Source organism: Anolis sagrei, chromosome 4, assembly GCF_037176765.1.
Source record: "Anolis sagrei isolate rAnoSag1 chromosome 4, rAnoSag1.mat, whole genome shotgun sequence".
In the NCBI taxonomy this organism is placed as follows: Eukaryota; Metazoa; Chordata; class Lepidosauria; order Squamata; family Dactyloidae; genus Anolis; species Anolis sagrei.
In genome coordinates this window covers 113862728-113877240 of record NC_090024.1, presented here as the reverse complement: position 1 = coordinate 113877240, position 14513 = coordinate 113862728, and the positions used below count along the sequence as shown (strand labels likewise).

General features: G+C 40.2%; 1 protein-coding gene across 2 annotated transcripts in view; it reads right to left on the bottom strand.

Moving 5' to 3' along the window:
• KCNT2 (potassium sodium-activated channel subfamily T member 2) overlaps nucleotides 1-14513 on the bottom strand; it is a 349979-nt gene that overhangs the window by 130142 nt on the left and 205324 nt on the right. For both annotated transcript variants that reach the window (XM_067467600.1, XM_067467601.1), the window contains exon 10: nucleotides 1647-1827. In XM_067467600.1, the coding sequence (XP_067323701.1) occupies nucleotides 1647-1827 (181 nt within the window). The remainder of the gene's footprint in view (nucleotides 1-1646; nucleotides 1828-14513) is intronic.

The following is a 14513-nucleotide window of genomic DNA, read 5'->3' as shown; positions in this document are numbered from 1 at the left end:
TTAAATTCTTTTAATTCTACAGCTAGTTTCATTACCTGCTAACAATAACATTTGCATGTTTCTACACATGTGTGGTTTTATTTGTATTTATTTTAATTTCTGGATTCTACCTTGAATCCTATATTCTTTTCATGTTATACAACTACAGCTACTCACTAGGTTCAAAACTCATTTCGGATGTAGGGAGCACTGGTGGTTCGATTCTAATGTCAATTCTGATTTTCACAGAAAAAAAGTTCAAAACTTTTTGAACTTCTGAGACTCTGAATCCTTTCGTTAATAGTTTGAAAGTGTTATTTCTTGTTTCATTGCATGGTCTTTACTTTGAAAGTAGTTGTTTTACTCCAGGAGTGGGGAAAAGCAAGTGGAGGAAATTCACAAATTCATGCTTCTCTGGTTTATAAATCGCTTCTCTGGCTTTAAAACTGGCTTGCTTCTCTGGCTTGAGACAGAAGCAAGCCCGTTTTAAAGCCAGAGAAGCTAGTTATAAACCAGAGAAGCATGAATTTGCTCCACTTCTGTCTCAAGCCAGAGAAGCAAGACAGTTTTAAAGCCAGAGAAACAAGTTATAAACTGGAGAAGCATGAATTCGCTCCGCTTCTTTCTCAAGCCAGAGAAGTGAGTTATAAATCAGAGAAGCATTAATTTGTTCTGCTTCTTTGGCTTGAAATGGAAGGGGAGCAAATTCATGCTTCTCTGGTTTATAACTCGCTTCTCTGGTTTATAACTCATTTCTCTGGTTTTAAAATGGGCTTGCTTCTCTGGCTTGAGATAGAAGCGGAGCAAATTCATGCTTCTTTGGTTTATAACTCATTTCTCTGGCTTTAAAACTGGCTTCTCTGGCTTGAGCTGAGGCCAGGGACCAGAAGTGGGGAAAAGCTGAATAATTTCTGACTCACTTCATGAGCCATAACAAAAATGGCAAAAAAGCTTCAGAAGGGCAAAGAGACTTCCGGTTTTCTTAAAAACTTCAAAATAGCTTCAAAAAGGAAAATTTTCCAACTTTATTTTGAATAACGAAAATTCCAACTGGACCAAACCATGCCTACTACCCACTAGTTACCATGAGAACCTCCAATGGAGTCCTAAGGCTTGTAAATTGGAGAGCTAAAAATGCCTTCCTAAACTGCCTATCACAGAATTCCATAGGATGTAGTCATGGCACCTAAAGTGGAATTGTAGTGCTATAGTTATATCATGTGAAAGAGTGGTATGTTGAGAAACAAACAAAGAAATAAATAAGTTTATGTTTCAACGTGGTATCGAATTGTGCCAAGCTGTAACCCCCTTGGGGTATGAAAGGTGGGATAGAAATACAGTAAATATATTAATAAAATAAATAAATATACTAAAATTAATATACATTAATTAGAAATAATGGTTTGCATACAGAAGAGAAAAAAGACACAAGAGCTTAATGGATTTGAACATAAGACACTGATACAGGTTTGAAATAGGCTAATCAAATAATCTTTGGATACTGGCAGCTTTTGAGCTCTCTATGGAAGACTCTATAAACTTGCCTCTATAAGCTTGCAGATGACAAATGAAGTTATTATTGTTTTGGAAAAATGATATAAAATTGAAAATGTTTTCAAACAATCCACTTTTATTCCAATTGTTTCTATATTAAGAGGAAAAAATACCTGTATCGGCAACACTACAAGGGCAACACAGATCATAATGACAACCAGCAGTTTTGAAGGCCAGATCTTCGGAGTAACATCTCCAAAGCCCACAGTAGAAAATGTCACTATGCAGAAATAAAGGGAGTCAAAGAGAGTCAGCTTGTTTCCTGCTCGCTCCAGATGCTGAATTCCACAAATGCTATGTAAATAAAAAGAATGGGGATGGGGAAAGAAGAACCATTGTAACTTTGTTGTTAGAAAGAAACTGACAATTCTACTCAGAAAGATGATAAATTATTCAGTTCACATGCCTACATTCATGTAAGCACACTTGTTTTCTGGAAAATGTTTTAACAGTTCACAATGTGTTCCATGTACAGCTTTCTCTGCATCCGTCACATACATATTTTAGTGTCAAAATTCTACCTTTATTTCAAACAATAAACATTAATTTTGCTAGTATCTAATAGTAGTTGTGGTGAATTCAATAAGTAATGACTAGCAATGAAACAGATAGGAATGTCTTCAGCTGAATTATCAGAAACAAGGAGAAATATAAATATAGAATTCAGCATACTATTACCATTAAAAAATCTGCACTGCTACTTTTTGAAATTCAGACTATATATGTTAGCATTATATGTTTTGCTCATTGCTCTTCTAGGTAAGGATTCGTCACCACAGTGGTAAGAGCAACTAATGGGGTTATGAAAATTAATAAGCACTACATGTTAGCTGCCAAGGCTTTCAAACGGGGATATGGAAAGGGCATTCATCTAAATCTGGCAATCTACTGTTGATAGCAAATGGGATCCAACAATGCATCTGTAAGTTATGATTATAATCACAGTTGCCTTCATCTCTTTGCTTTTGGACTTGCTAATTAATGGCAGATAGTTCTGCCAAGATGATGCTGTGGACGTCTTAACAGTCAAATGTAAATGTATCGCTGAACATAACATCCTCCAATGAGTAATCTTAGCATTCCTGGCTGAGAGTATAAACTCTTTAACAATAAATACTGCTATTAATTCAACTCTGCTGGCCTCTTTCTCACTGAACTCCCAAAGGAGAATAGGCATTTACTATCTGTTGCATTTTCCAAACTTTACAAATCTAACTCATCATTTTTGAGGTAATATGAAAGGTCAGTGTTTAGCCCTGATATGCAACAAATCCCCCTTCTATTCTGCATATAGATGAGATCTATATATTGTACATACACACTAAAATGAGATTAGGAGCCCCCAGTGGCGCAGTGGGTTAAAGCCCTGTGCCGGCAGGACTGAAGACCGACAGGTCACAGGTTCGAACCCGGGGAGAGGCAGATGAGCTTCCTCTATCAGCTCCAGCTCCTCGTGTGGGGACATGAGAGAAGCCTCCCACAAGGATGATAAAACATCAAAATAATTTGGGCGTTCCCTGGGCAACGTCCTTGCAGACGGCCAATTATCTCACATCAGGATGCTCCTGACATGACAAAAAAAAAAAAGAGAGAGAGAGAGAGAGAGATTGGGGTCTACAACTTGGAGGGAGGGATATCATATGCATATTAACCAGACAATCCAAATTCAGTCCTAAGGAACACCAGTTAAAGAAGTCCAAGCAGTGTATTTAATTTTTTAGTTATTTGTCTCTCCTTCTTCTTTCTCCCTTTTCTTCGTATTACTACCCTTTTGTATGGATTATAATTTACTTGTATACCTTTAATAAAAAATTATTGGAAAAAGAAAAGAAGTTCAAGCAGTGAAACAAATCTTGACCTGAGATCTCCCTATCATCATAAATGCCACACATAAACATGTTTCCCTGACTAACATTCAGGGAATGATATTGAACTTGATTACATCCTGAATAGATTACTGCAATGCGCTCTACGTGGGGTTGCCTTTGAAAACTGTTCGGAAACTTCAATTAGTCCAATGAGCGGCAGCTAGATTACCCAATTCTATCATTGGTGGGGTTCAGAATACTCTTTGATTGTAGGTGAACTATAATTCCCAGCACCTACAACTCCCAAATTTCAAGGTCTAGTTTCTCCAAACTCCACCAGTGTTCACATTTGGGCATATTGAGTATTCCTGTCAAGTTTGGTCCAGATCCATCATTGTTTGAGTCTACAGTGCTCTCTAGATGTAGGTGAATTACAACTCCAAAACTCAAGGTCAATGCCCACCAAACTCTTCCAGTATTTTCTGTTGGTCATAAGAATTCTGTGTGCCAAGTTTGGTCCAATTCCATTGTTGGTGGAGTTCAGAATACTCTTTGATTGTAGGTGAACTATAAATCCCAGCAACTACAATTCCCACATGACAAAATCAATCCCTTCCCAACCTCACAAGTATTCAGATTTGGGCATATCAGATATTTGTGCCAAATTTGGTCCAGTGAATGAAAATACATTCTGCATATTAGATATTTACATTACAATTCATAACAGTAACAAAATTACAGTGTGAAGTTGTTGTGACCCCCAACTATAATTTTATGATTGGGGGTCACCACAACTTGAGGAACTATATTAAGGGGTCACGGCATTAGGAAGGTTGAGAAACACTGCTCTAAGATGCTATAGGTTCCTTTTCATGCCATATTCAAAAGGAATCAGAAATCAGATTTTATTAAATCTTTGCAATGGATACAACAGCACAAGTTTCTTCCAGACATTTGAGACTTAAACAGATTTTTAGTACTAGCAAAGGTATACATATCATACTCCCAATGATAAATGGTTAAACAGTTAACTATTTATCATTGTAGCCATTTACTAGTATTTAACATTTGGGAAAATCTGAGAACACTTTCAGAATAATTTTATTCAGGTTATACTATGTTGTGGTGTAATATGTAAAGGGTGTACAGTAAAATAATTGGGATCGAAAAGAACCATGTTTTAAAAAATCAGTCAGCACAACCTCTACTTGTCCTCCAGGCAACCTCTGCTTAGTGCTTGAAAGGTGTGAGTTCTTGATATAGAAGTGCAACGTAAGCTTCTCAAAGTTCTTCAGCTGGATTGTTTTGCAACTCATGAACACAAGTAGGATGTCTTTCATTTTTGAGCCTTAGTTTATTTTTACTCCGAGTTACTGATGACATAGAGCAAAATAAATACCACTGATATTTATTCTGGTCTGAACATGAAATAAAAGTTTGAAATAGTCTATCTTCCATCTCTAATGAGTCCCTAGCGAATCAAAAAGAAGAACTGTTTTGATCCACAAAAGTCAGCATAAAACTTCATTTTTCCATTGGGAAAGAGCACAGGTGGAGGTTGACTTCAGTAATGAGGAAAAACAGATTTAACAAAAAGACCTTTGGCTCCTTCACCAATATGAGATTGAAACTCTTTGTTTTCCACTTTTGAGATGTGCTCCAGATCTACCTCCTTTTGTTTCAATACAGATAATAGTTATCATCTCTCTACATGGGATAATCAGTGCTAGAAATCTGAATTACTCTACTACAGTTTTTAAGAACCATTGTTTGTTTAATAATCACGGTACATGTTACCTTTCAATAATTTTAATAATAACTAGCCATCCCCTGCCACGCGTTGCTGTGGCCCACATGGGGGTTCTGTGTGAGAGGTTTGGCCCAATTCTATCCTTGGTGGGGTTCAAAATGCTCTGTGATTGTAGGTGAACTATAAATCCCAACAACTACAACTCCTGAATTTCAAGATTTTATTTTCCCCAAACTCCTCCAGTGTTCACATTTGGGCATATTGAGTCTTCGTGTAGAGTTTGGTCCAGATCCATCATTGTTTGAGTCCACAGTGTTCTCTGGATGTAGGTGAACTCCAACTCCAAAACCAAAGTGCACTGCCCACCAAACCCTTCCAGTATTTTCTGTTGGTCATGGGAGTTCTGTGTGCCAAGACTGGTTCAATTCCATCATTGCTGGAGTTCAGAATGCTCTTTGATTGTAGGTGAACTATAACTCCCAGCTACTACAACTTCCAAATGTCAAGATTCTATTTTCCCCAAACTCCACCAGTGTTCACATTTGGGCATATTGAGTATTCATATAGAGTTTGGTCCAGATCCATCATTGTTTGAGTCCACAGTGATCTCTGGATGTAGGTGAACTACAACTCCCAAACTCAAGGTCAATGCCCACCAAACACTTCCAGCATTTTCTGTTGGTCATGGGAGAACTGTGTGCCAAGTTTGGTTCAATTCCATTGTTGGTGGGGTTCAAAATGCTCTTTGATTGTAGGTGAACTATAAATCCCAGGAACTACAACTCCCAAATGAAAAAATCAATTTTTTGAGTGAAGAACATACATTGGGTTGTTAGGTGTCTTGTGTCCAAATTTGGTGTCAATTCGTCCAGTAGTTTTTGAGTTCTGTGAATACCACAAACAAACATTACATTTTTATTTATATAGATATATACTCTCCCATCTTTCGGCATCTTTGGAGGCTGTGCTTGGTTCTGGCCACAGGGGGTGCTATTGCTCGATCTCCTTGCCAAAGAGCTTTTCTTTGTTCTTAAACTCTTTCTGATTAAAACGCAATGCCAAAAATACCTTTCTGCTTTAATGTGGTTCTTATTTTATCTGCTCACATTTGTTTTCAAACTGCTAGGTTGGCAGAAGATCAGATGCTCACCCTGTCCCAGGCTTCCAATTATCAACTGTCCGGTTGGAAAGATTTATTGCAGCTTGGTGATTAACCTGCTGTGCTAAAGCCCAGCCCCATTAAAACATATTTTTAAGTATACTTGGAAAATGGTGATGCTATATTTGTTCTTTTGGAAGAAGCTGATTGGTCAATAAGTACTTAAAGAACACTGTCTTGTTTTCAAAGTGTTTGGGGAGTGATCACTTCATGAGTGCTATTATTCATAACTTTTATTTACTCAGCAACAATTAAAGTATGAGAAAGAAAGAGGAGGGGGAAGACCTACAAGAATATAACATATCTATCTCTGAAGCATCTTTAGTTTGACAAGATAATATATAGGAGCTTCTTTCAGAACATGTTATCATGTAGCAATTTCTTTTTCATTCAACTTAGCACTTCCTACCAGTGGCTTCAGGTTTAAAGCACTAAAAATATGAGAGGCATGGAAGATGCACGATGCTTTTAGTCTGATATCAAGTAGAAGATGGAAAAAGGAACATTTTGAAGTACAAGATATGACTTTGACAGCATTCACTGTGAGATGTGTGCGTGTATCTCGATTTCTTTGCGGTTTTTGCTGCTTCACTGTCTATTACAGTGCAAGCCATAGAGTTTGAAAAGTACGCCTGGTAACCCAGTCTCCACATGCTAAAGCGTGTATTAGTTGGTGCATCCATGGGTACTTAAAACTAATTACAGCGAAAACCAAACCAATTAACTTAAATGTAACGATTTTAACTGAAAAAGCCACAACTGTAACCTGGCATGAGGCCATGGTATGCTATAATCATCACCAAAGTTGGGTGTTAATAACTGCATAGAACATCCATCAATAGACACTTTTCTAAACAATGGGAACCACTAGTTGTTTTCATAAATAGAAAATGTAAAAACAATGGCAAGTTTTGAAGTTTATGTATATACAATAATGAGACTATAATGTAGAATCAGAGAAATTTTTCAGACAAGCTAGTGGTATGATATTTTCATCTTATGTCTTTAAGGGAGAAGGTGGGAGTTTTGAAGTTTATACATATACAGTAATGAGATTATAATGTAGAAATAGAAAGTTTTTAAGACAAGCTAGTGGCATGATATTTTCATCATAAGTCTTTAATGAAGGAGATGGGAAATCAATCTAAGTAGATTTATCATTTTTTTCCTTTTATTACAGTTTCCAGGGGGACGTGAGAGGAGGAGATTAATTATTAGTGTTTAATGCTAGATGGGGTATGTAGGGAATATAAGTAATGTTTCACTCATTTTATAACTTGCATAATAAAGTCTTCAAGAAGGGAAAAAAGGATGATCCAAACAATTACCGTCCGGTCAGCCTCACGTCGATACCAGGCAAGATTCTGGAAAAGATTGATAAGGAAGTGGTCTGCAAACACTTAGAAACAAATGCGGTCATCGCTAATAGTTAACATGGATTTATCAAAAACAAGTCATGCCAGACTAATCTGATCTCTTTTTTTCGATAGAGTTACAAGGTGGGGAGATGCGGGGAATGCCGTGGATGTAGCGTACCTGGATTTCAGTAAAGCCTTCGACAAGGTCCCCCATGACCTTCTGGCAAGGAAACTAGTCCAATGTGGGCTAGGCAAAACTACGGTGAGGTGGATCAGTAATTGGTTAAATGGACGAACCCAGAGGGTGCTCACCAATGCTTCCTCTTCATCCTGGAAAGAAGTGACGAGCGGAGTGCTGCAGGGTTCCATCCTGGGCCCGGTCCTGTTCAACATCTTTATTGATGACTTAGATGAAGGGCTAGAAGGCATGATCGTCAAGTTTGCAGACGACACCAAATTGGGAGGGATAGCCAATACTCCAGAGGACAGGAGCAGGATTCAAAACGATCTTGACAGATTAGAGAGATGGGCCAAAACTAACAAAATGAAGTTCAACAGTGACAAATGCAAGATACTCCACTTTGGCACGAAAAACGAAATGCAAAGATACAGAATGGGGGACGATGCCTGGCTCGAGAGCAGTACATGTGAAAAAGATCTTGGAGTCCTTGTGGACAACAAGTTAAACATGAGCCAACAATGTGATGTGGCGGCAAAAAAAGCCAATGGGATTTTGGCCTGCATCAATAGGAGCATAGTGTCTAGATCTAGGGAAGTAATGCTACCCCTCTATTCTGCTTTGGTTAGACCACACCTGGAATATTGTGTCCAATTCTGGGCACCACAATTCAAGAGAGATATAGACAAGCTGGAATGTGTCCAGAGGAGAGTGACTAAAACGATCAAGGGTCTGGAGAACAAGCTCTATGAGGAGTGGCTTAAGGAGCTGGGCATGTTTAGCCTGAAGAAGAGAAGGCTGAGAGGAGATATGATAGCCACATATAAATATGTGAGAGGAAGCCACAGGGAGGAGGGAGCAAGCTTGTTTTCTGCTTCTCTGGAGACTAGGACATGAAACAATGGCTTCAAACAACAAGAAAGGAGATTCCATCTGAACATGAGGAAGAACTTCCTGACTGTGAGAGCCGTTCAGCAGTGGAACTCTCTGCCCCGGAGTGTGGTGGAGGCTCCTTCTTTGGAAGCTTTTAAACAGAGGCTGGATGGCCATCTGTCAGGGGTGATTTGAATGCAATATTCCTGCTTCTTGGCAGGGGGTTGGACTGGATGGCCCATGACGTCTCTTCCAACTCTTTGATTCTATGATTCTATGAAAGTCTTATATTGCTGGGAGAAGAATGAATTAAAATTGAAATTAATACATAAATAAAAGAGGGCAGAAAAATTCAATTCCATAAAAATAAATACAACCCAGCAAAGATCATACAGAATTTTCACACAGTTCCACTGGACAGTTGGTTTAGAAATTTTTGAGGATCATGATAAAAGATGTGAATATTGACAAAAGTTATCATTCATGACATACCATGAATTGACATGTGGAAATAAGGAATCGACAGCCTCCATAAGAGGTTTTTTCTCCTCTATATAAAAAGACCACAAAGAGTGCTCTGATCTTTATTGAAGTTTCCATAATTTGAACAAAACCATTTCTGTGCAAAACTGCTGTGATTTCCCTTTGTGAACTAAGCATTTACATACCCACAGCAAACACAAAAGACTGGCTGAGTGATCAAACTCCCTTCCAACCAATGATTTTAGATTTTTTTTAAAAATTCCATGCAAGAAGGCAGTGGCTATTGTAATATAGCTAAGCAATTTGCCTAATTTATACAGAAATCATTTGTATGAATGTTTCATCACAAGAAAGGACAAATGACTTTCCAGAATTTTTCTTCATTTTTGTTCTCACATAAAAGACTGAAGCAAGCAAAGATTTATACACTATTTATGGGTGAGAAGGGCCCACACTGCAATTATTGCAATGACTTAAGCCAAAAAAAAAAATCCAGCAAGCCGATATTTCCTCATCAAGTTTTTTTCACACAATTTTCAATGTCTCATCTGGCAAGGGCCTCCTGGAAAGGCACCTATGTTAGCATATGCCACTACATTTGAACTATGACAATTATTAGATAGATTTCCCTTTAGGTTGTGTACAAGCTATATATGAAAAATAAATGAATGTTGCGTTTCGACCTGGATGCCACATCTAAAATATATGTTATTATGTACATATATTTCAAAATCGAGAAATCAAAGTGCTTCTGATCCCAAGCATTCTGGATAAAGGATATTCAAACCTGCACAATTTCTTTTCTGAATGGAACCTGCAAACAAACTGAATAAAATTGGGGCAGTGTTTCCTAGCTACAAAAAGGCTTATGAAAGTTGACAGTATGTACAGTATGAAGGTCAACAGCTAAAATAAGCCTCCATTTTCTCTAAATGCTCTCCTAAAATGAATAGTTCTCTGTATTATAGGCAATTTCCCCCACTACAATTTCTGTTTGTAATAGCCAATGGCTCAGGGTAAAACCTTTAAGAAATATTTTAAAATAAAGTAGATTATATGATTGTGAAACATCAGTAATTCATCCATTTTTGTAGGTTCCATGCTCACAGTCAGAGGTGGCCCTAGGTAATTTTCAACAGTAAGCAAATAGTATTTTGGTGCCCCCCCCCCCAACCAATCATTTTCTGTTTGTCATGGGAGTTCTGTGTGCCATATTTGGTTCAATTCCATCACTGGTGGAGTTCAGAATGCTCTTTGATTGTAGGTGAACTATACATCCCAGTAACTACACTTGCCACATTTGCTCCCTTGCCTGGCCTGCTTTAGGTCTGGAGGCGTGCCTGAAGACCCCGGCATGTGTACCAAAAATCCCCTCTTCTCCTGACTTTTTCCTCAGCCATTGGGACTGAGAGAGAGAGAGAGAGGTGGAGATGCCCACCTTTCCTGAAGGTAGGTGCAAAAACAAAGTAGGGAGCGGAGGTGGGAGATACCTCCAGCTAGAGGGGCTCTCTCTCTCTCTCTCTTGGTCCCAATGGCTGAAGAGAAGAGGCGACTTTTGGTGCACACGCTGGGGTCTTCAGGCATGCCTCCGGACCCGAAGCAGGCCAGGCGTGGCGGCGCCGCCCCTTGGCCCACCTGTGGATTGGGGAGAGGAGAGGAGAGGAGGCAGGTGGAGCGCCGGGGGATCGGGAAAGGGAGCCAGTCATGGGGAAGGGATCTAATGCAGAGAACGATTGAACACCGGCTCTGCTCATGCACCCGGTGGCCAGGTGGAGCAGGAACGAGAGGGGCTAGGCAAGGCTCAAGGGCCTGGCCCCTTTGGGAAGAGGATCGCCCGGCAGCAAGGCAAGAAAGCCGAGGCTCCCCCCGGACTGCTAGGGCTGTTGTGAGCTGAGGGGGCGTTCCTCAAGTGGCAGTCAAGGGGCATCTACAGAGGCACCTCTGCCTCCCTGGGAAAAGAAAGTGTTCTGCGACCGCTTACTTCGCGTAATGGACGAGCCGCCCCTGCTCAAAGTTTTGATTATTTGCAAGCTTGTGCTTCCAGCCCTTGCCTCCCAAATTTGGGTCTGTTGTGTGCACATTCACATGGCCACCCTGTCCTCAGGAGATGATTAGGAGGACTATTTGAGAGGAAGGCATGCCACATGTTTTGGTTCCACTTAATAGCTCCCTTCCTTTGCCCAAATGAAATAGACACTAGTAGCATGTGGTAAAAAGAGGGTTCAGCTCAGCATGTGTTTTAGTTATCCCACAAGTCTGGTTCATTTGCCTATTGTCTGCAAATATCTTTTCACCAGAAGAAAAGAGGGGAGGTACTGGTGGAAACAGAAACACATTGCAAACAGGAAGAGGAAGAAGTACCAGAGTCACCGGGTCAGTAATGTTGTGAGTTGGTTCCTCCTCTTTTACTGTTCATTGCATGTTTCTGTCCCTTTGGCATCTGTCTTCCTTTGCCTGAGCAACACTAACAACCATGGCATACAGGAAAGAGATGCCAGAATCTGAAGCAGCATGTGGGTTCAAGCTCCTCCTCTTCTTCCCTTTAGGATTATAGGGAATATCCCCTCCCGAGACTGCAGTGATGGCACCCTATTCTGCCTCCAAATATTCACAGTTCTTTCATATTCATGGGAAATCTGTACCCAGGACCCCCACAAAAGTGAAGAGACAACTTTACCAGTAAATCAAAAATTGTCTCAGTAAGTTTTGTTCAAGGAAATATTTTCATAGTAAGGACCTCATCACATGGCTAGTGGTTGGCAGCGCTCTTCTTAATGGTGTGGCATGGAGGCAGTCGTCTCACCTTGCTTCATGTCTGGTCGCTTCACTGGCTGACCAGCAATTCCATGGAGGGAAGCAAGGTGCACACACAGCTGTGAGCACTATGTGCGTACCTCAGGATTGCTGGTTGTTCGGCAAAGCAACCCAAAGTGAAGCGAGGTGATATGACCATTAGAAGACCATTAAGATGACCATTTCTCACCATTAAGAAGAGTGCCACTGTCAGCCATGTGATGAAATGCAAGAAATCCAAGCAGACAAAATCTGTTAACTGACAGTAGTGTGAGAAATTACCAAATTACCAACTCTTCTGAAAATCTGAAAGAAAAACCAATGTTGGGTGAATGGCAACCCTGTCATAATCAGAAGTCTGTCTGGCAGGCTCAGGTACTACTGGGGACAGGTCCTCCTATCAGTCTTCTGCCCCTCAATTCCATGCCTGCTGCATGGAAATGTGTTTTTAAACTGTGATTTTGGGCTGTTTTGTAATCTGCTTTTTTGTGTCTCTTTTGCTGGGGAACCGTGTTTCCCCTTCCTGGGGCGTTTGTGCCCACTTTGTGTTGGTCATGGACTGTAATAAAGTTTTGATTGATACTGGGGGCAGGTTTCCAGCAGAAGAAGTATTCCAGCAAGATCAGAAAAAGTTAATCACATCTCATCCTTCGGAACAAGCAAAGTACCAAGCGATTAGAGGTGGAGGCAAGCTCCAATTGACATATCTAAATAAAGAATCCTTTGGGGAGTAGCTCTGGGTAGCAGACAACATCATCATGTTCTGGACCCTAGCTAAGCTGGCCCTTTATTTGTTTCCAAGACTACTCACATTGGATTTCTGGATTCTGACCTTGGCTTTCTTCTACTCTTCCTGCAGATCCTGGTTCTACTGTCTTTTTGTCTTCCTGGCCTTTGTCTTCTGGACCCTGACAAATTAATTCCTGGATTCTGACTTCGGATGTGACCTTGGTTATCATTTGTTCCTGCCCTTACTCTGTACCTCTTGTCTTGTCTTCACTAACTGGAAAACTGTGATTTCGGCATTAGCTCATCCTTATCAATGTGTGCTTTGTAATTCTTTTCTCTTGGCTGGAATTTAAATTTGGGTTCCTCTATTAACAGAGGTGGCCCTAGGTAATTTTCAATGGTAAGCAAACAGTATTTTGGCATGCCCCCCCCCCCCCCAACCAATCACTGATATATATTTTCTGTTTGTTGTGGGAGTTCTGTGTGCCATATTTGGTTCAATTCCATCATTGGTGGAGTTCAGAATGCTTTTTGATTGTAGGTGAACTATACATCCGAGTAACTACAACTCACGTATGACAAGGTCTATTTTCCCCCAAAAGTGTCTCAAGAGCGCCCCTGAGCAAAATCAACTATACTGCAAATGCTTACTTTGTGTAATGGGTTAAGCCGCCCCTGTATATTAATGCACTCTCATCTTGGCTTATCTCCATATTGTTTGTTTAAACCTCAGCCCTGATATCAGGACCATTACGCAACAAACCTTATCTGTCCATTGATATGTAGCCTCAGCCTCAATGGCCCCACAATACCATATGTTGTTTTGCGAAATATACTAGAATGAATGAAGCTAACTTTTAAAAAATAGGATAGCAAGTGAAACTCTATATTTAGCTTTTTTCAGCAGGATAAGGATTTTAATATTCCATTTATTTCATGCAACATTTTTTTGCTCATACTTGCAAAATCCATTAAAAAGCATGTGACTGAAAGGTGCTTAATCATGCCCAGTGGAGCTTTTGAGCTATTCCTGAAATAGTAGGTCTCCCTTTAATAGTCATTTCCTATGAAGTTGAAATGAGTTCTGCAAGGAACTATATACTTATGATCATTAATAAAATGGTATCCATTAGATTCCTGTTTTTTGCTTTCTTGCAATCCTTGTAAGTGCACGAGAGGCTGTTAAAATAACTGTAATTTAGACCAGAGGGGTTCAGAAGTCAAATATAGCTGTCTTGTCAACATTCTGAACCACTTAGTACCCACACAGAGCTATTCCTTGAAGTATACATGTTTAATTTTGTCTTTAATTTGTGTTCCTTTCTAACAAGAGTTGACTAACACCATTCTATACAGAGGCGGCCCTAGGTAATTTTCAATGGTAAGCAAACAGTATTTTGGCGCCCCCCTCCCCCAACCAATCATTGATATATATTTTCTGTTTGTCGTGGGAGTTCTATGTGCCATATTTGTTTCAATTCCATCATTGGTGGAGTTCAGAATGCTCTTTGATTGTAGGTGAACTATACATTCCAGTAACTACACTTGCCCCACTTGTTCCCTTGCCTGGCCCGCTTTGGGTCTGGAGGCGTGCCTGAAGACACCGGCATGTGCACCAAAAGTCACCTCTTCTCCTGACTTTCTCCTCAGCCATTGGGACCAAGAGAGAGAGAGAGAGAGACAGAGGTGGAGATGCCCACCTTTCCTGAAGGTAGGCACAAAAACAAAGGAGGGAGCGGAAGTGGGAGATATCTCCAGCCGAAGGGACTCTCTCTCTCTCTCTCTTGGTCCCAATGGCTGAAGAGAAAGTCAGGAGAAGAGGCGACTTTTGGTGCGCACGCTGGGGTCT